Raw genomic sequence first — 23,310 nt, 5'->3', positions numbered from 1 at the left:
CCACACTAGAATATTTAATTTAGTCTGCTGGATGTATCATTTAAAACAGAATAGTCTTACCTCTACAAGAAGATCCACGACATCTGTGGGCATCTTTTCAATAAGAATTTCAATGACTCTCAGAATTTCCCCTTTAGCTCGGGCAAGAGTTGTGGTGTGTATATTCTGCTGTGATTGCGTATTTGCTGCAAGAGCAGTATGTCTGTGCACCTAAAAAACAGTTACAGGTTGAAGATAATGATCGACACTTGATAGAGTTTTATATTTCTAGCCACTGGTTTATTTTTCATTTACTAATACAACAGAATAAGAAAATTAGCAAAAACAAACATCTTGGGGTGGGTCAGGAAATACCTTTAATTGTAAAAGAAAGTATTTAGTACAATAAACACTCAGTACATATTCTCTAAAGGAATTCTAGTTCCTGGATGTTATATGAGACTTTAATATAACATCACCATAACATTTAAAAAAGAGATAAACTGAAGTCTGTGAATTTTGTATCTCTTGCTCTGAGGGAGGCAGCACTTATACCAGCAAGCATAAGGCATGATTCTTGCTCTCACGTAATAATGGTAAATGATGCCTATGTGGCACTTACTGTGTCCCAGGCACCATTCTAGATGCTTTATCATCAAGTTGGGGAATTAAAAAAAAAAAAAAAGCTTCCCCAAATAATGAACACTGTGTAAATACAGCTGACCCTTGAACAACGCTGGGAGCTAGGGGTGCCAATCCTCCAGAGAGCTGAAAATCCACATACAACTTATAGTTGGCTCTCCATGTCCAAGGATTTAATATGAATGTACAGTCCCGTAGTATTTACTATTGAAAAAATCTGCATATTAGTGGACCTGCCCAGTTTAAGTCCATGTTGTTCAAAGGTCAACTGTAATATAAGTTTGGTGTGATTTTTCTTCATCCAACAAATTGTTAGTCTTATCAGTTCAGAGAAGAAACAGCATTAATGGCCTTGGACTAGCTGTGGAAGAGTTGGCATGGGGTTTGGGGTAGGGGACAGCAGTAACAATACTTTGGTATTTTACTCTAAATCTCTAAGTGAAGCGGAAAATTTTACCACCTTTTTAAAAGGTAGTAAATGTGGACTATTACATTAATATATTATTTAGAACACTAAGAATATGGAAATCAATTGGCAATTAGTTAGAACATTAACATTAAAATATTTTAAAACTACCTTTCTAGTCACACGCTAGAGTAGAACGAACCCAAAGCATGGCTATTCTAATAGTTCATTCAATAATACTCATAGGAGTTCCAGTCGTGGCGCAGTGGTTAACGAATCCGACTAGGAACCATGAGGTTGCGGGTTCGGTCCCTGCCCTTGCTCAGTGGGTTAACGATCCGGCGTTGCCATGAGCTGTGGTGTAGGTTGCAGACGCGGCTCGGATCCCGCATTGCTGTGGCTCTGGCATAGGCCGGTGGCTACAGCTCCGATTCAACCCCTAGCCTGGGAACCTCCATATGCCGCGGGAGCGGCCCAAGAAATAGCAACAACAACAACAACAAAAGACAAAAAAAAAAAAAAAAATACTCATATGAATAGGTGAAAATTAAGTTCAAAAATGCAATTAATATAAACACTTGTTTACTCTCTTCAAAGAGGCAGTTTAATGCCTAGCATATACAGGAACTGTATTGGTGGTCAGACTGATATAAGGCTTATTCAGTATATTCAATATCACTACCTCTGCATATTCCACTGACATGAAAAATTGATAAAATAATTCAATGTCTAATAAATCTGCTCCTTTATACATACACAAGTTTATAAAAATATATAGTATCTATAAATATAAGCATACACATATGTATATTTTAAATAGAGGGGACTCTCACTGTAACACCATGCACTATTAGAAAAACACAGCCCCTTGGTCTGCAAATCCATTTTAGGTATGAATTCAAAGTCCCACTGCCTCCTATAAACCTATACAAGCTATTAGGTCCTTCCTCCCTTCTAGCTACAAATATTCACGTCACAAATATTTGCCTCGTGCCTATTAAGGATGGCTCTAGGGCAGCCACAGGCCCAATAGGTTGTGGGTTATCAGGGCAGACTCAGAGGTATTTATTTAGTATTTTAAAAATTCATCATAGCTACAGGAAAAACAACCCAGGCAGAACCCATACCCCATGGACACTGGGCCTGCATATTATTCATGCTGAAATGGAACAAACCTTTAAAGAAAATTTAGGAGCTTATCTTCCTTTCCTGTTCTCCCACCACTAAGACCTATAGGAAAGACCCCATAATTGGTTCATTGTTCTTTACTAGTTTTTCAGTTAGATGTGGGCAATTAGTTAGAACACTAAGAATGTGCGAATCAATTGGCATTCAGGTCTTTATCTGTGACATGTAATAGGAAAAACAATTAGCAAGTTTATGACTTACATTTTTGTTTACAGTTGGAGAGTCAGTGTTAAATAAGAAGTTGAGTTTCCATTACAGGTAGATATGTACACTTGTAAAATGTGGATACCCTGAATATATTTTAATGTGGACAAGCCTGCTATATTTCCGATTGAGAAATTACTGGCAAATATTTACAAGTGAATTACCTTTGAGAACAGAAATGAATACAAAAGCAGCCCGAGTAATGAATGCACCGCCTTGGAAGTCAGTGTGCCCACAGGTACATATGTATTCATCCCAGCACTAAATGATTAACTTGCATTGTTCCAGAACAAACTGGAAAGGATTATCTATGGATACGGACCCTCGGCTCACAATGTTAAATAATTCCTCTCATGGAGAAGGAGCACACAGAGAAGTTCCGCTCACCTCTTTGGCGATGGTAGTGATGAAGGCGGGTGGTCGGGCAGTGGCAATGAGGGAGAGGGCATGCCGTGCCGAGCGGGCGGAGTCAGCTGCTGGGCTCAGAGGCAGCCCCATTGTGATGCTAAACAGGGATCAGAAAAAAAAGGAAAAAAGAAAAGAAGCATTGGAAATATAGACTGAAAAGATTAGACACAGCTTATAATGTCAGTTCAAGGTCAATGGGAGCACTCAAACAGTTAGAATATAATGGACTTGCAACAATGAGCAGTGATTAGGAGTCAGTGTGTTCTGGCATCAAATACAAAATCGAATAATTAACCGTGAAGATTGAAAACAGTATGTGCATCTGTCCAAAGTGTTAAAAACGCCTTGTTAACAAATTATCAAGAACTAGCACTGCATACATATCACAAAGCTCAGAATAAGGCAAGAAAGAAAATCATGCAGGGTGTTTTCAGTTTTTTCCCTTAAGAAAGTTAAAGGTAATAATTTGTTTATAAGGCCAAGTTAAAAGGCTGTATTTAAGGCCTGTGTCTGAGAGGAAGCAAAACTCACTCCTGTCCATAATATTATCAAAAGACATGAAAATGACAAAATTATCTCTAGTTAGTGTATTATTTTTTTAAGTAAATTTGATTTACAGTTTATATATTTAGTGTGAAATATCCTCAGTAGTGCTAGTTTATCCCACACTCAATACTTTCAGAACCAATCTACTACTCAGCATGTTCTGCCAACAGTTATTCTCTAGGCAAAAAATTGTATTAACTGATGCTTACTCCCTCTCTATAAAGAACAGACACGTGGCATTGTCCAGGCTATACATAAGAATATATACATGTTGAAATACATCCTTCTAGATCGTGAGGAAGTCCTGATAAGACAGTGAGGCTATATATTCCTTGTACCACTCCTAAAACATCAAAATGATACTATTCTTATGTTGGTAATGTTTCTTTATATTTTATATAGACTGCTGTGAAAAGCATTAAGGCTTTTCCTTAAAATGTGGCATGTGAACCACACATCAACTGTATATAGGGAATATTTTGTTATTCGGTAAGAGATCCATTAGAGCTTCTCCCTCTAGTTAGATAATTTAATACTTTAGTATCCATATGGAATTATATTAAGACCTGCCCTGCTCCGATTAAATAAGTCATTGTGCTTCATGTGTAAATTGGATTATGTTTACTAAAACTTCTCAAGAAGTTTACTAGTATCTCTATAATCGATCTAAGAATCATTATTTTAACTTTCAGTTGAAAATAAAGAGGCATCACAGAGGCATTCTCATCATTGTTAAAAGAAGGTAAATTGATTATAGAAAATTCTGCTTATTATTTCTCTGTGACTGTTGCACTGCTTCAATCTTTGATTGCTAATATAACTGTCTCAACTCTTTCTTCTGAACTAAGGGTGGACACAAAGCAGGAACTCAGAGGAGAGGAGGGTGGAGAGCTTTCCTTTGATGTTTACCTCGGAAAAGAAAGATGTGAGCTGAAAGCAAATGCACATATTGAACAATGAACAGAAGGCATGCACTGGAGGACCAGCATCGCCCCCATGGGAGATCCTGATGCCTGAGGGACCAGTAGGGGCTGGACAGAGGTGTTCAGCAGGAAAGTAAGGTGGGTAGTTAGCCAGTTTCTCTTCTGAATTCAACTTTACTATTGAGAATTCAGCAAAAAAATTTTTGTTTACTTTGTGAGTAGTGCTGGACTAGATTGCTATTATGATTATTATAAAGTTATTATTATTATTATTATTGTAAAATTTACATCATATTTTAAGGTACATTTTTAAAAACTCAGAAGCTAAACTTTTCAGATACTCTATGGTGTTTCCTTTCTTTTATCAACTGGATGAATAGGTGTTGATAATACTGAAAGACTGAAACAAACCAAAATGGTACATGTTGAAATACATCCTTAATTGGATATTTCTGAACAAACCTGAATCAACTTTCCTAAGATCGATAAAATCACGGGACGTTGAAGATGGAAAGATCCCATAGGCAACATTCCTGCCAAGCAATCACTGGGGAAAAGGAGCGTCAGTTTCCAGAGCAGCCCACCCCAAAGGAGGAAGGCACGAGAATGGGGGAAGAGAGTTGAGACAGAGCTGCACCATAGGTGGAGGGTGGAAGTGGGGCTTCCCTGCGCATGTCCACCCGGGTAATATGGGGAAGAAGCTCACCAAAGACATTTCATAAAAGTGCTATCCTTGAGTTTCTTGGAAGCTGGGACACCCACAACGTGTAGAAGCGGCAGTGTGTGCATTTGAATAATTCTTGTTGCTGGTGTCCTGCGTGTCTCCGGTGCTGACTTGACTTCTCAGTTTGCTACTCATCTCTGAACCACCTCCCCTTCCCCGTTCTCCTCTGACTCTCCCAACCCCCCCCCCCAACACCCCGCATGTGCACCATGCACGGGAGGGGGTTTGGGGCATGCTCTGGGTTTAGGGGTCTCTCCATCCTTCAGCTGCCCTGGATCTCTGCCCACCTCTTCCTCATCCAGGGCTGTGTGTAGAGGAGGGGGGGACCGATTCCCAGCCCTTTCTCCCATCCCACACCCACACATCACAAAAATCTTCCCCACACCCTTCTCTGCCTTTATTTTCTGATTTGGGCAATGTGTAACTAGGTGCTTATAGAATAGAGGAGAATGGAAAAAAGACCAGGGACGGGGGAGACGACTTTAGAATGGGGACGTATTTACTACTCTGAGGCCAGGGCTCTGCAAGGATCTTTACAGCATCCACAGTGCAAAAGCAGGTGGGCTATGCGTGACAGAAAGGAGCCACCCAGGCCACAGAGGCAGAAGACAAACCTTGTCTCTCCCCTCTTCAGTCTCTTCAATGTGCCATGGCTAGAGTAATCTTCCCAAAGCAGTGACTTTATTTCACGGTTAACCTGCTTAAAAACCTCAGTGGGTCCAAATACTTAGAAAAATCTTAAACTCCTTGGCTGGGGATTCCAGACCCTCCATAATCTAGTTCCGCTGATTTACAGCTCAGTCATTTCCACACCCATGCTCCTGAGGCCAGACTAATTTCAAAGTGGGTCCCTAAAATTTGATTCCTTTTCTAATCGCAGTATGTTGCTAATGCTTCTCCGCTACCCAGTTTCCCCACTGGCACACTCTCCTCTCTCCCCTCCATCCAACTCGAGTGGAGGCCCACATGCTGTTCTGCATTCACTGAGGCACTCAATTATCATCCATTGAAACAAAACAACCAAGGACAAAACCTGTTCCTTCCGGGCCCTTAGCATGGCCTCACTCTGTGAGGCATCGGGAAATAGTTCTGTATTGTGAATCAATATACAGATTGGGGCCATGCCTTCTAATTCTGTGTCTTCCCCCCTCAAAGTGCCCAGTACAGCTCTCAGACTTACTGGAAGCTCAATAGTTATGCACTAAATGAAGTTACCTGGCAAATTCAGCAGGAAAAAAAAAAAATCACTTAAGCCAGTTATCGGACTGAATTGACCAGGCAATGAAGTCAAAGTAATTGATCCGGTGGTCCCAACAGACAAAGTCTGATTCTGCATGTAGTTATCTTGCAAGGCAAAAGTGTACTGGGTGTGCGATATATTTTAGCGTGGGATTCTAACCAAACAAGGAAGGATCATACTGTCAGAGACTTGAACTTAAAGGGGTGTCTGCCTTATTCTGGAATCTGTGCGTAAACACAGAACTCACTCTTTTCACCTGATCCTGCTCATCTGGCTGTTATGCAGATCATTTGTTATATATATAGGTTTATAAGATGGGTCTTGGTTTCAGTCTTTATTCTGAAAAATATGATATGACACACTCTATTTTACTCAGCATTTCAGTATACGCATCCAATATGAAATACCAGAGATGACAGATATTATAAATAAAAACCATGAATAGAAAAATAGTCCACTCAGACCAAGCTCATTCCTTACCTGACTGCTCATTAATCCTGCTCTAACACTTACTTCTTTGCAGTAAAAGCATTTTAAAAGTTACATGTAAGACCACCTTAGTTAAATGTCGCCATCTACAACTGTCAGACTTCCCCATCTGTCAAATTAAGGAATACTGTAAAGGGAGTTCCTGCTGTGGCACAGTGGGTTAAGGGCCTAGCATTGTCTCTGAGGTGGCAAGGATTTGATCCCTGGCCCAGCAAGGTGGGTTAAGTATCTGGCAGTGTTGCAGCTGTGGTGTAGGTTGCAGCTGAGGCTCAGATTTAATCCCCGGCCTGGGAAGTTCCATATGCCTTGGACAGCTGAAAAGGGGAAAAAAAGGGAAAAAATAAAATAAAAAAGGAATAGTGTAAGGGAATATTTGGGGGGGAAACACTTAAACTTTCACACAATAACCTGCAAATCATGGTCAACATGGTTATCGACTGAAAGCTGTGTCTCTCTCAAATTTATGTGCTGAAGCTCTAGACCTCAGTGTGACAGTTATTCGGAGATGCGCCTTTAGGAGATAATCAGAGTTAGCGAGGCCTTGAGGGTAGGGCCCTTGGGACAGGATTAGACCCTTATGAGGGACACCAGAGAGCTGACTCTGTTGCTCTCTTCTGATCTTGCTCACAAAGAAGTCAAGTGAGGACACAGCAAGATGGCAGTGCCTACAAGCCAAGAGATGGGACCTCAGAGTGCAACTTGCCTTGCCAACCTCTTGACCTTGAACTTCCAGCCTCAGGACTGTGAAAAAATACAAATGTCTGTGGTCTAAGCCACCCAGTCTATGGTGCTTTGTTATGCAGCCTGAGTGAACTGAGACAATCAGTAACAGAACACTGAAAACCCTCCCCATTGAAAACAAGGACTAAAGTTATCTTTAAAATACATACTAAATTACATACCATCTGGAAATTTCATCCTACCCATCCCTGGTAAAATAGGTGTGCTAACAACAGTCTTTAATGTAATAAGGAATCTGCAATTCCTCTTTGTCACATGGGACTTTAATTTGATCAGTCATAGGTGGCATTAATTTCCTAAACTCAAAGGTGGCAATTCCTCCAACAAGTGTATATCTTTTAGACCTATTTTCTATATGCTATATATACATTTACAGTGAATAAAATCTATGCTAACATGATTTACATGGTTTCCTCTGATTATAAACTGTCTTTTAAATATAAATTTCTAAGACCAAAAAAAAAAAAAAAAAAAAAAAAAAGCAGGGGGAGGTGGTGGGGGGAGCTCCCGTCATGACACAGTGGAAACGAATCCAACTAGGAACCATGAGGTTGCAGGTTCAATCCCTGGCCTCACTCAGTGGGTTAAGCATCCGGCGTTGCTGTTAGCTCTGGTGTAGGTCGAAGATGTGGCTCAGATTTGTGGCTGTGGTGTAGGCCGGCAGCTGTAGCTCTGATTCAACCCCTAGCCTGGGAACTTCCATATGCCGTGGAGTGGCCCTAAAAAGACAAAAAGACTAAATAAATAAATAAATGTCATGTGAATAGGAAAAATAATTTAAATACCAAAGCCTAAGGCACTTTAGTGTTAGTATGACATGTTCTTACTTGGCGGCTCTCAAATCTAAAAACTACGATTGAGATTTGAGTGAAAATGTCAATTCTTTTTCTCTAACTCTATTTTATATCATTCAAAAAGAATCTAACATATAGGGCTTATCTCTGTTATCAAAGCACAGGTTTCCAGTGACTATGTATTTTTCTCCTAAAGTCTGGCAACTGTGAATATTTCAGAAAAGCAATGGGCTTTGCAAGTTCATCCACATCCCTGAAGCTTGGTGCTGTGAGGTGAGAGAGGGGCACCCTGAGCAGTGGGGCCCACCCTGCTTGGCTCTTCTCTTTCAGAGTAAAGGTGTGCAATGTAAACTAGGAAAATGGAATCAGAATCACAGACCAGAACCCATACAAAAACAGGATTCTTCTGTACTTTCATTTTTTAAAAAAGTAAGATTTTCTACTGTTTCTAACATTTTACCCCTATGTATATAACCAGGTAGATCTAAAACATCACGGATTAATAAAAAAAGTAATACTGCATGCATCTGTTTCTATTCTTTTTCACAATTAACTGGGGCTGGCTCAACTTATGATTTCAGAGAAATCAGTCTCCATCGTCTATTCAATAACACGCCATGAATGAGTGGCCCCAAATAATTCAATTAAAAACTTCCCTGTGTAGGATTCTACCCACGGATTGATCACTCATTATATAAAGGGTGATATAACCATGACATCTGGGAGTGACAAAATGGGAGTCAGGAGACTTAAGTGATTGGCTTAGCTCTCCCAGGACCAGTGCAACTTCCGACAGGTTGTTTAATCTCTAAAACTTATTTTTACATAATAGCATATTGAGGGCTCTGAATCTCATGCTATTGAAGGAGATTTTCATCTCTAAAATTCTAGGACTTTAGTAAATGCTTACTGCATGCAAATCACATGACAGGTGTTTGAATACATAAGAATAAACACATAATACATGGCCCAAGCAGTCAAGGAGTTTATTGATACTTAAATGGGCTTTTAATATCCAGAAGGTACAAAATTCTTGATTTTATAATAATACGATTTTATTAAATAGATTTTTAAAATCTGAAAATTCTGAGTTGACCACTTTTAAGTCCTTCTAATAGGTTATTCTTTAAGTTTTACACCCTATTGGTCTTTAATTCTGCACATGTAAGATTTCCAGTGCGTATTCACAATAGCCAAAACATGGAAACAACCCAAATGTCCATCGACAGATGAATGGATTTGGAAGAGATGTGGTATATATACACAAGTGAATACTATTCGGCCATAAAAAAGAACAAAATAATGCCATTTGCAGCAACATGGATGGAACTAGAGACTCTCATACTAAGTGAAGTAAGTCAGAGAGAGAAAGACAAATACTATATGATATCACATATCTAGAATCTAATATATGGCAAAAATGAACTTTTCCACAGATAAGAAAATCATGGACATGGAGAACAGACTTGTGGTTGCCAAGGAGGGGGGTGAGTGGGGTAGATGGGGAGCTTGGGGTTAATAGATGCAGGCTATTGCCTTTGGAATGGATTAGCAATGAGATCCTGCTGTGTAGCACTGGGAACTATGTCTAGTCACTTATGGTGGAGCATGATAATGTGAGAAAAAAGAATGTATATATATATGTATGTATAACTGGGTCACCATGCTGTACAGTAGAGAATTGACAGAACACTGTAAACCAGCTATGATGGAAAAAAATAAAAATCATTTTAAAAAAGAAAAAAAAAAAAAAGATTTCCAGTGCAGATGGCACAGTGGTGGGAGTGTGGCTTTTGGAGCGAGACCTGGGTTTGAACCTCACCTTTTTCAGTGACCACAGTGTTACTATGGTCAAGAGAAACACCTCTCTCAGAGCTCTTTTATAATCTTTTATAATCATTTTTACAAGGTTGGATAAAGAAAAAGGTAAAACCAATCCTCACTGACCCAAATTCTAGAAATAATAAGGAAGGAAATTATGTTCGAGTATTTGATGGGAGCATCCAAGGGTTTAAGGAATTAATAAAATTAGCTAAAAACAAAGTTTACTTTCCCTTTCCCTGTGTGTGGAGGTGCTGTGCAGCCCCTCTGAGCGAGCCCAGGTTTTCTATCTATCCTTCTGAGGTCCTTCTTCCCCTCTTCTCCTCACAAGCATTCGATTGGAAAGTTCAAATGAAACCTGTCCTTGGGCGCGGTCTTTGGATTGCACTGTCATGCCTTTGCCATGCTCTGAATGGCCACACCTTTTACTGTCCTTCTTGGCTATAAAAAGATCTGATCTTTCCTCTAAGACTGCAAGTGACTTGAAGGATCTTTGTTTCATGCCCCTTTGTAACTGCACAGAGTACCTAACACTGTCCCTTCCACTTATTGGCTACTCAGTAAGTGCTTGCTTAGTTAAGAAACATCACTTAAAATTTGGCAAGATATTGGAAAACACTGGCAAATAGCTGGTTTGATTTTGATTGCAGAGATGTAAAGTTCTCATATTTCTAAAATAAAAACATGATTAATTCTGGGAAAATGCTTTATTCATCTTGAGCCATTCATAGTTTTTTAGGAGGCCTCTGAGGAGCCCTCTCTGACAGACGACGTGGACACCGGAGAGAGGGAAGGAAACTCTCTCTCTCCGGTGCTCCTTCCTCAGAACCAGGAGCATCCTGGGCTTGCTGCACCTCCTGAACCCTGCCCCCGCCATAAACTCACAAGAATAGGAATATTATGATGATGATGGTTGTACAACTATCAATATAATAAAATTTATTGAGTTTAAAAAAAAGAGTAGGAATAAAGAGGGAAATACTGCTTATGTTTTCTTTTTCTTTCTCAATAAGTAGGAACTGATTTTTTTTTTTTTTTTTAAAAAGGGCCGCACCAATGGCATATGTAAGTTCCCAGACTTGGGGTCAAATCAGAGCTACAGCTGCCAGCCTACACCACAGCCACAGCAATGCTAGATCTGAGCCATGTCTGCAGTCTACACCACAGCTCATGGCAATGCCAGATCCTTAACCCACTGAGGCCAGGGATGGAACCCACGTCCTCGTGCATACTAGTCGGATTCCTTACCACTGAGCCACAATGGGAACTCCCAGGAACAGAAATTTTAAAAAACACAAGTCTAACACAAAATCTTCTCCATAAAGCAAGTTTAAGATCACAGTCAAGAACAAGGCAGCTGAGCACTGTTATTCTGAACACAGTAAATCAGGCACAGAGGGGCCCAGTAGGCACCATGGGGATAAGATGCAGTCACCCTTGCTGCTCTGTGTCACCCTATCTCAGCCCTTCTACAGCCTGAACCAAGTATGTCAAGGATGTAACAGGCCATTTTCAATCTAAATCTTGTTATGGATTAATAAGCAAACATTTTCTTGCTTATTATGCAATTTATCATCATGAAAATTATACTGGACTCCTCAAGGCTACACGCTGATACATTCATTTATTCAGAGCTGTGTATAGAGAGTTATACCAATCTTCATGACAGAAAAGGATGCAATAGCAAGTTTTAAATTACCTACTGAAAACGAAAGTATTTGTGGCTGTGGACATACTTCGTGCAGATAAAATGCAGCACATCTTTACGTTTGCTGATACAAGCTCCATGTAAAGTTATTTAAACACAAAATATTAAATGGTGAGTCTACAATAAAAACGCATCACTTCTTCCAGGCAGCATAACAAGACTGCATACTACTGAAATTGTGTTTAGATCAGATTTGAAAATAGGCTATAAATTTAGGTCAAAGCAAAATTCTGACAATCAAAAGTGTTAAAGGCTTCTCAAAGTAGCCAGGAGAGCTGAGGTAACAGAAGCCGCTCTTCAGACTCCTTGGAGAGTGTCCAAGGGGAGGACAAAGGTTGAAAACACATCCTGGGGTTTGCATTAAGGCCACTGCCTCTACCACTGCTGCCAAATCACAACTCACATTCCTTCCTAGTCCTGAAAAGTCAATTGAGAACCTTCAGGCCTCCTGCATCCAGAAACTATCCTGGCTGCTACTGTGTCTAAGTGTTCATTCTATAAATGGGCATCTCTTCATCAGCTGACAATCCAACCAAACTACTGCCACATAGGTAACATCCACTCACTCTCTTAATGTGTGCTCAGTGCTCTTCTAAGCATCTCACATCAGCCTTATGAGGTAGGTATTTAATTAGGAGTTGAGGCAAGAGGTAAAGTGATTTGCTGAAGGGTATGTAGCTAGGGAGACACAGAGGTGAAGTCAGGAAGCCTGGCAGTATGATAGGTGGGGACAGGGGCAGGCAGCTGCTTAGGTTTGAATCAATCAATCCTGAGACTTTGGGCTGGGGATGCCCAATCTGGGGACAAAGCCAAGGCATTCCATGCTAGCCTTCAGTTGCTTCTTTGGTTTCCACTTCCTGAGCAGAGAACAGCAGAAAGACAACAGACTCAAAGTATGTTGGAACATAAGGTAACTGTGAGTTAAGAGAAAGGCAACCACAAAGAAAAGGGCGGGGAACTCTAGTTTTAAAAAAGGCTAATAACAATGATAAGAATGAAATGCCATTTGCTGAAAAAAATCCAAGCTCATAACACCTACAGGTTCGGTTCCAAAACACAGCAATAAAGCAAGTATCACATTAAAGCGAGTCACATGAATTTTTTAGTTTCCCAGGAAACTAAAAATTGTGTGTTTAGGTAAGTTCACTGTTAAGTTCACTGTACTGTAGTCTATTAAGTGCAACAGTATTATATATTTTAAAAAATGTACATACCTTAATATTCTATTGCTAAAAATGTCAAAATAATTATAAAAATAACATCGAAGATCTCTGATCACAGGTAACCATAACAAATATAATAATAATAAAGTATGAAATATTGCTAGATTCCTAAATGTGACATAGAATCATGAATGAGCAAGTGCTGCTGGAAAAATGGCGCAATAGACTTGCTGCATCAGGGTTGCCACAAACCTTTAAGTTGTAATAAAACACAGTATCTGCAAAATGCAATAAAGCAAAGCACAATAAAACAAGGTCTGCCTGTACATTAAGAGAGGCATCGTGGGACAGTTCAAGGATTCCAACCGCTAGAAATTCACCTCACTAAGATGACTATACTGAAAAAGCAACAACAACAAAACTAGAAGACGCAAGTGTGGCAATGATGCAGAGAAAATGAACTCTCGTACACTGCTGGTAGGAGTATAAAATGGTGCAGCTGCTGTGGAAAACAGCTTGATAGTTTCTCAATAAGTTAAACATAGAATGACCACATGACCCAGCACTTTTAGGTATCTACCTAAGAGAAAGGAAACCGGGTGTTCAAATACTTTGGCGTGAATTTTCGCAGCTGCTCTATTTACAATAGCTGCAAAGTAGAAACAACCCAAATGCCCATCAACAGGTAAATAGATAAATAAAATGTGGCATATCCATAGAACGGAATACTGTTCAACTGTAAAAAGAAATAAAGTATTGAAAAATGCTGCAACATGAATGAAACTTGGAATCATTTTGCTAAGTGAAAGAAACACGAAAGGCCACATGCTCTACAATTTCATTTATATAAAATACCCAGAAGAGGCAAATTCATAGAGACAGAAAGCAGATCAGTGATTGACAATAGCTGGTGGGAGGGGAGAATAGGAAGTGACTGCTCAGTGGGTATGGAGTTTCCACGTGGAGTGACCACTACTGGAATTAGGTAGTGGGGATGGCTGTTTAATGTGCACTGGGAATGCACTTAATGTCATTGAATTGTATCCTTTAAGAGGGGTCAGCGCTCAATTTCATGTTATATGTGTATTATAGCATCAAAACAAAACAAAACCAAAAGTCTTCTTCCAGGAATCAGGAGGCTGAGTTCTCAGCTCAATGTCCACCTCTATCATCAGCCCCAATTTCATTTTAGGAGCTGCCCCAGTTTATGGTCCTAATCCACTACTCTCATCATATTGCTTCCTGGGACTCCTGGGACCACTGCAGCCTCCTCTGGCTGATCCTCCACTAGGTGCAAATGAAACCTCAAAAAGTTAGTTTAAAAATTAACATGAGTGCAAGACCAAACTATTTGGCCATGTACTCTGTTAGTAAAGTGTTTTTGGGCAACCATATCTATCATTTTCTTTGTTTATGATATGTTTATAGTATTATTAGCTGATCATATCTCCAGGCACAATAAACATAAATTTAAAATGATGTCATAGATAAATCATTCATTGGTTCAAAACTAAATCCCAACTGTGTTAAAATTTCAGAAATATACATCCCTTTTCTTGTTTATATCCAAAATTTCATATATTGAGAGACATGTCTATATTTTTGTCCATTAAAAACATCCAATTATAAAGACTAATCAATAACCTCTACTAAAACAAAACAAACCCAACAAAAACCAAATGAACTGAAATTGAGCACATACTTGGCAAGCTGTTTTTCAGCATCAGCACAAAGTTCAAGAAGCCCCATCAGGACAGCAGACACATCCATGTAAGGCTCCCAAACTGTGAAACCCCGTCCAATCAGATCAATGGCTGTTCTTCGAATAGTACTGTGTGGAGGAAGTTTGGGGCTTGGCGGCTGCAGCAGAAGAAATGTCAGTGCCTTACCTAAAATTACAAAATAAAAAAAATAAAAATAAAAAAAATTAAAGGCAGAGCAATAAAGTGATTTTATTTTTGTGATGTTTTCATTGAAGCATGTTTTCAAAATATAAACCATTTGGGGTTTACTTTTTTGTTAACTGCAAAGTTTACAGTTTGTTTAGCCGCATACTTGAAAGAAATGTTAGGCTATAATATTTTCTACAACATTCTGAAGTGTTATAATTACACAATAACTATATATAAACAAGAATATATAATTTAAAAATATTATTACCACATTAACAAAAGAAAAGTCAAAAATCATATGATCATCTCAGTAGAAGCAGAAAAAGCATTTGACAAAGTACAACATCCATTCATGATCAAGACCCTCGCCAAAGTGGGTATAGAGGGAACATTCCTGAATATAATCAAAGCCATTTATGATAAACCCACAGCAAATATAATCCTCAATGGGGAAAAACTGAAAGCCTTCTCACTCAAATCTGGAACAAGACAGGGATGCCCATTCTCACCACTGCTCTTCAACATCGTTTTGGAAGTCCTAGCCACAGCAATTAGACAAACCAAAGAAATAAAAGGCATCCATATAGGAAGAGAAGAGATCAAACTGTCACTGTACGCAGATGACATGATACTGTACATAGAAAACCCGAAGGACTCAACCCAAAAACTACTTGAACTGATTAATAAATTCAGCAAAGTAGCAGGATATAAGATTAACATTCAGAAATCAGTTGCATTTCTGTATACCAGCAATGAAATATTAGAAAAGGAATATACGAAAGTATAATACCTTTTTAAATTGCACTTCACAAAATCAAATACCTCGGAATACACCTGACCAAGGAGGTAAAGGACCTATATGCCGAGAACTATAAAACTTTAATCAAAGAAATCAAAGAAGATGTGAAGAAATGGAAAGATATTCCATGTTCCTGGATTGGAAAAATCAATATTGTAAAAATGGCCATACTACCCAAAGCAATCTACAGATTCAATGCAATCCCTATCAAATTACCCATGACATTGTTCACAGAACTAGAACAAACAATCCAAACATTTATATGCAACAACAAAAGACCCAGAATCGCCAAAGCAATCCTGAGAAACAAAAACCAAGCAGGAGGCATAACTCTCCCAGACTTCAAGAAATACTACAAAGCCACAGTCATCAAAACAGTGTGGTACTGGTATCAAAACAGACAGACAGACCAATGGAACAGAATAGAGAATCCGGAAATAAACCCTGACACCTATGGTCAATTACTCTTTGACAAGGGAGGCAAGAACATAAAATGGGAAAAAGAAAGTCTATTCAGCAAGCATTGCTGGGAAACCTGGACAGATGCATGCAAAGCAATGAGACTAGAACACACCCTCACACCATGCACAAAAAAAAACTCCAAATGGCTGAAAGACTTAAATATACGACAGGACACCATCAAACTCCTAGAAGAGAACATAGGCAAAACACTCTCTGACATCAACATCATGAATATTTTCTCAGGTCAGTCTCCCAAAGCAATAGAAATAAGAGCAAAAATAAACCCGTGGGACCTCATCAAACTGACAAGCTTTTGCACAGCAAAGGAAACCCAAAAGAAAACAAAAAGACAATTACAGAATGGGAGAAAATAGTTTCAAATGATGCAACCGACAAGGGCTTCATCTCTAGAATATATAAGCAACTTATACAACCCAACAGCAAAAAAGCCAATCACCCAATGGAAAAATGGGCAAAAGACCTGAATAGACTATTCTCCAAGGAAGAGATACAGATGGCCAGCAAACACATGAAAAAATGCCCAACATCGCTGATTATAAGAGAAATGCAAATCAAAACTACCATGAGACACCACCTCACACCAGTCAGAATGGCCATTATTCATAAGTCCACAAATAACAAGTGCTGGAGTGGGTGTGGAGAAAAGGGAACCCTCCTGCACTGTTGGTGGGAATGTAAACTGGTACAGCCACTATGGAGAACAGTTTGGAGATACCTTAGAAATCTATACATAGAACTTCCATATGACCCCACAATCCCACTCTTGGGCATCTATCCGGACAAAACTCTATTTAAAAGAGACCCATGCTCCCGCATGTTCATTGCAGCACTATTCACAATAGCCAAGACATGGAAACAACCCAAATGTCCATCGACAGATGATTGGATTCGGAAGAGGTGGTATATATACACAATGGAATACTACTCAGCCATAAAAAAGAATGACATAATGCCATTTGCAGCAACATGGATGGAACTAGAGACTCTCATACTGAGTGAAATGAGCCAGAAAGACAAAGACAAATACCATATGATATCACTTATAACTGGAATCTAATATCCAGCACAAATGAACATCTCCTCAGAAAAGAAAATCATGGACTTGGAAAATAGACTTGTGGCTGCCCAATGGGAGAGGGAGGGTGTGGGAGGGATTGGGAGCTTGAGGTTATCAGACACAACTTAGAATAGATTTACAATGAGATCCTGCTGAGTAGCATTGAGAACTATGTCTAGATACTCACATTGCAACAGAACAAAGGGTGGGGAAAAAAATGTATACATGTAAGGATAACTTGATCCCCTTGCTGTACAGTGGGAAAAAATAAATTAAAAAAAAACAACAACATTATCAGTGGTTCTAAACTTCCAAATAATGTTTCTCCCTACTCAGCATTCTCCAAAATGGAGATGGTTTCAAATAATGTAACATGGTATTTCTTCATTTTTCTTCTGCATCTAACAGAGTTCATATGTCAAATATTTCTCATCAATAACACTTTTCATCACAGGCGATGTTTACCAATAGGGATGAGGGATGGAGAAGGCAGAATGTGTGGTTTTAAAAAAGACTTTGTGGATCATAAAAATAGAAACCCCTTTGAAAAAGTGATCCACTGTTCTCCATTTTCTGCCAGCACCTATGGGTCCCTTATTACATTTTTTTCTTTTATTTATTTATTTTTAATTTTTTTATTAGAGTATGGGTGAGTTACAGTGCTATGTCTATTTCTGCTGTATAGCAAAGTGGCCCAGTCATATTTACACACACACACATTATTTTTCTCATACTATCTTCCATCACAGTCTATCCCAAGAGACTGGATATAGTTCCTTGTGCTATACAGTTGGACCTCACTGCTTGTCCATTCCAAATGTAGTAGACTGCATCTACCAACTCCAAACTCCCCATCCATTCCAAGCATTTCTATGCATTTCCTTCCTCCTCGGCTCAAGTGTTAGCTCCTTGAGGGTTGGAACTATATTTTATACAACTTTGCATCTCCCAAACCACCAAGCACAGTGCTTTGCACACATTATGGACCTAAAATGGAAAAGAGACCTGCCTTTACTGTACGTACCTTTCTAATGCAGTTCCCTGTCCTGGTTTCTAAGAGTGGTCTTTGAAAATGTCAAGAGATCTACCACTTTGCTGTTATTCTTGACATCCAGGAAGCCATAAGAGCTGCGCAGAACCCCCACTGCTGGTCTCTGCAGACATTTGGAAATACTAGCAGCAAGGGCTTCCAATCGCAGGGCTCCTTGGAGGTTTACTCCTGGGAAGTAATATTGCAAAGGGGAAGTAAAGTTTCCCAAGAACAATGTTTTAGAGCTTTTCAATCAGCATTTTCTTTACCTGCACTCCACTATTTCTGGGTTCACTATAGGGAAGGGCATTCTGGCAATCCCTGGGGACCTCGCTGGTTCTCAGGGCCCCAGTGGTGGGAACCCTAGAGACATCTTTCTCCTTGCTCCCACGATTTTATCCCGAGAGCAAAAAATCAACCCTAAGTGGCCAATTTATGGATATTTTCCATCCTTTTTCTGACAAAGCGGTAAGGGCAATATTGGGGATGTGACTGCTTGCCCTCCCATGAAATGACAGGAGAGGGGAAACCACAGGGATGGCACCTCCCCAAAACCCCAGCCCTGCACTGGCCCCCAGCATGTCAGCTGCTCCTTTGCCTGTGTGATCTTCCCACAGCAGCGGGGATGCCCAGCTCGGCAGGAAATACCAGCTCCCTGGAGCCCTGCCACCCTTAAATCAGGTCCTTTCACTTGGTGATCTTGTAAGTAAAATTCTCTCCTTTCTGAGTTCAAATTACAGTCTCTGGGTCACATAAAGCAAAGATCTTGACAGCTCTGACAGGGCAGTTTTTACAGTTTTGGCAGGCCATGAGTGGAGCATCAAGAGAAGCAGAGAGAAAAATGGCCGATGTAACACAGACATTTTAAATCTATTAGTAAGTGGGTGATTTTTTTTTTCCAGTGATCTGGAATTATAAAGACATATAGATGTTGAAATTCCTCATCTGTCTCTAACAACTTATTCTAAACAAAACATGTAAATGACAGAAGACAAAGAGGATCTCTAAGTTAAACCTTCTGATTTCTAGCCTTGTTGATTAATAACCATGCTTATGACTTGAAGGTTACCAGCAATAATGACACTGATGTTCTGAAGGATTAGTCTGGGCTGCCTAAGGATTCAACTTCTTCATCATACATTCTTCCTGATGATGCTAAAGAACCAGCCTTTTAAAAAATTTTTAAATATAATAAAATAAATTTACCCCTTTGTCAACTTGTATTCTGTAATTCAGGGTTTATCTAACTTACAACCCCATATGATAGAGGTGCTCTGCAATATGGACTAAGGTGATGAAAAAGCTAAAATTAAGACAATGATGATACTTTATTGATAGAAGAAGTCTCATGAGAGAATTTTATGAATTTTAAGCTTATCTCTCAGAGTTTTTCTTAAAACATTGGTACCCAATAAAGGTTGTATTTTAATCTGTATAAGATGGAATCTAATTCTGTACAAAAGCCCAGTACTTACTTATTTTATGTAAATGCCCCATTGTTCCACGGTTGGGGAATATTGCCTCACTGAGCAAGCAGGGCGGAGAAAGATTCTATCATCTGCCATCATGATTGATTCCTTTATAAGAGGCTCTCCTGGGGCGGATTAAGAAGCTCAACAAACTGGCCTGATAGTCACTCAAGACTTTCCCCAATGTGGTCCCAAACTATCCATCCAAAGATTCGTGTAAGAACAATTTAGAGAGCACTGCTATGTTATACTAAGTGCTAGGAAACAAAAGACTCAGTTCTTTCCCTCAGGGAACTTCATTCTAGTTCAGGACATAGGTGAGCAAATAGGTAATCTGAATATACTATGAAGAGTGTTAGAATATTTATAAGCACGAGGTATTAAGGCAGAATTCAACCAGGGTACTTAACCCCATCTTAGGGATTTGAGAAGGGCTTCCAGGAAAAGATGACCTCTATCTATACCAAAACCTAAAGACTAAGTAGGACTTACCCACTCAATGGAGATGAATGTGGAAAGAAAACATTCTGGGCAGAGAGCAAAGGATGACTAAAGACTGGGAAATGAGACAATATGGCCAGACCAAGGGATTCCACATAGCTCAATATGGCTGGACAGTCTGCTGGGGGAGAGGGAAGGGGTTGGGGTGATGACAAGAGGAATGAAATATAACTATGAGGCCTGCAGCAGGACAGGCTAGGAGAGCCTGACCACAAAGGGCCTAATATGCAATGCTGAGTTATTCTGGTGACAGTGGAGAACCACTGGAAAGTTTTAAGCAAAGGAGAGATTTGATTGGATTTTCACTTTAGAAAGATCAATGTTTGGTCTGCTCTGTGATTAGAAAGGAACAAGATCAATTGTCTTTTAAATTGTGATCTACTTACCTCTAGCCAAATGGATTAATTAGAATTATGGAATTCTTGGGGGAAAGGAGCCCCACCTATTCCTATGTTTTGGATGAGATAACTGGGGACCATGGAAGGCCAGTGGTTAGCTGCAGGCCGCTATGGCCCAAGTCACAGGTAATGTGACCAGTACATATCTCTGAACACAACTTACATCATACCAACCACGCTTTATTCATGACCCTCCACCGGATGACAAGTTCAAAAAGTATATCCTACATGATTAACCTCCTCTTTCTGAATTAATGAATATTTCAGTTTCAGCTACCATCATGTCCCCCCAACAGAAGATTAAATACATGATATGTTTTCTCTTTTCTCATACAATGAGATGGTTACCATTACTGGTTCAACAGCTAAACATAGCCATGCCAAGATTCCTGTGATTGTCCTGGCTTTATCTTAGACGCATCATGGCCACAAAATAGTTCATTGCACATCTAGTGTTGCATCCATCTTCCAGGCAGGAAGAGGTAGGAGGCGGAAGGGCAAAAGGACATGTGCCAGTTAAGTCAAGTCCCCAGTGATTGGCCAAAAGTATATAATAATTCCCATAGGTTCAAGGAAGGATGGGAAAGGTAGTTTGACAACTAGTCACAATGCGATCTTCAAGATCTTCAACAATTCTGTGGTTTTGTTCACATGTAAAGGGAGAATGGTATGTGGTTGGTCACTGGCAATTTCTGCCCAGTCTTCCTTGCCTCGCTTAGAATGAAATTCTCCTTTTTAATATAGCAATTATTATCCATACATTTAATAATGATAGAGCATCTATTGGCATGTATTCTATTGTCTAAAACTAATTTCATTTATTTATTTTCATTTTACTTTATCAACTTTTCCCATCTGCTAAATGAATAAGTTTCCCGGGCCATATGAAATTAAAACAAAACAATATTTTTTTTTAGCATGAGGCGTAGCCCAGTGCTTTATATTCAGTAAGTACTTAAAACATAATTGTTGCTTTGGCAAATACTGAAAAATTACACTGTATATGCCCATCATAGTCTATAAAATTATGCACAGATCAGAAATTCCCAAGAGTCTGCTAAAAATATGTGTTTATCTATGGCAAAGTTTTTTAGGGCTCTATAGTGAAATGGTAAAAATATAAATACCGTAATAAGTCTTTTTCATAAAGCTAAATTTATTCAGTTTAAAGGAGTGCTTATTCTAAGGTTATGTTCTTACTACTTTTTTGGTGAATAAAGGTTTTTTTATTAATAAAATGATAAAAATAGTGGTATATTTTAATGTTTGCACTCAGCAAATTAAAACAAAGCACTGCGAAATACTCCCAAATTTTGTTTTTAGAAATTTTACTGGCCCATGATATCAGAAAGTTTGGAGACAACTGCTGTTTGTAATACATTCACTGTCCTAAAGAACTGCAAGGGTACCTTCCCTACTATAAGAATCAAATTAATAAGTCCTATTACTGGTCACTGGCTCTTTACTGAGAGTGCCAAGAGGCTCCTAAGTCAATTTGTTACAGAATAGAATTCAGCACTATTCAAGTCAATCTGCAATCATGTTCAAGGCCCAGTTATCAGATGATTAGTCTGTCTTCCCCTGTAAGATAGGTTAGTAGTATAGATACTGTGGCAGCTGTGTAGTGGGAGTTTAGCATGTAGCTCCCCACCACCACAGGCCCTGTATGTCTAACCAAATATGCAAATGAACTACTAAAATGCAGACAGACACAGAACACTAGAAACAAGTAAAATAAAAACAAATCCCCTTAAAAAGCAGAAAGCACTAAAATCTAGCATTGGATAAATCACAATTAACTTTGACCCTCTGGCTGTTGAGAAAATAATTCTGTTGTCATGCAGTCAAGAGTAATAACAATAGCTCATATTTTAGTGCTGTTTTAGCTCAAGATTTTTTGGAAAGTGTTCCAACGTTAATCTTACCATTTTTTTTTTTAAGTGCTACAAAAGAGCAAAGTTTCATGAAAATATTTACACTTTGCTGTAACAGTAAAAGGCTAAAAATGACAAAAGGATTAACATAGAGATAGCAAAATAAATCTATGTAAGCTGTGGTTATAGAATTATACTACAGGTAACTTGTTGCTTTGGTAAGATGACTACTGTCCCATGGTGAACTCACCAATGAAAAATGCCAACTTAAATTTTGTCATATCTGGCTGGTTATGATGACCAGCTCTTTTAAAAGATTAACATCTAAGCCATAGCATGCAAGCGCATGTGCACATGACACAAACACACGCACACAGGACCTAATGCTTTTTTTTCTTAGGAAGTAATGAATTTGTTTTCTGCATCACTTCTGTATCTTCGTCACAAAATATAGACTCACTTTATTAATGTACTCTAGATTTACTGAATGCCCATTACATGAAAACACTTTATTAACTATAAACAACTATAGTTACATATTTCTATAAGCATCAAGTTTTATTTTCAGCATCATTTGATAATAAATAACACCTTTATATTGCTGTCACTTTTTTCCCCTTTTGCATTTCTAACTCAAGGGTAGAGACAGAACCTGACAAGTATCTTGAATTCTCCACAGAACAATGAACAAAAGACTTATTTTATTGGCTTAAGACACATACCCAGAGTTAACTGTCAGTTACATACACTAACAAAACACTTTAAACACTAAGACCTTTGTTTTCAGATGACCACGGATCCTACTAACGTGACATGTCTACGACATGAACA

General features: G+C 39.0%; 1 protein-coding gene across 10 annotated transcripts in view; it reads right to left on the bottom strand.

The window, feature by feature from the left end:
• Positions 1 to 23,310, bottom strand: part of WDR7 (WD repeat domain 7) — a 375,679-nt gene that overhangs the window by 94,594 nt on the left and 257,775 nt on the right. For all 10 annotated transcript variants that reach the window (XM_021093595.1, XM_021093608.1, XM_021093602.1 and 7 more), the window contains 3 exons: positions 14,679 to 14,865; positions 2,807 to 2,924; positions 61 to 210 (listed from right to left, as the gene is read on the bottom strand). In XM_021093595.1, coding sequence (XP_020949254.1) covers positions 61 to 210; positions 2,807 to 2,924; positions 14,679 to 14,865 — 455 coding nt within the window. The remainder of the gene's footprint in view (positions 1 to 60; positions 211 to 2,806; positions 2,925 to 14,678; positions 14,866 to 23,310) is intronic.

This window comes from Sus scrofa, chromosome 1, assembly GCF_000003025.6.
Source record: "Sus scrofa isolate TJ Tabasco breed Duroc chromosome 1, Sscrofa11.1, whole genome shotgun sequence".
NCBI lineage: Eukaryota > Metazoa > Chordata > Mammalia > Artiodactyla > Suidae > Sus > Sus scrofa.
Note: the sequence above shows the minus strand (reverse complement) of the source record. Positions and strands in the feature narration are given on the sequence as shown.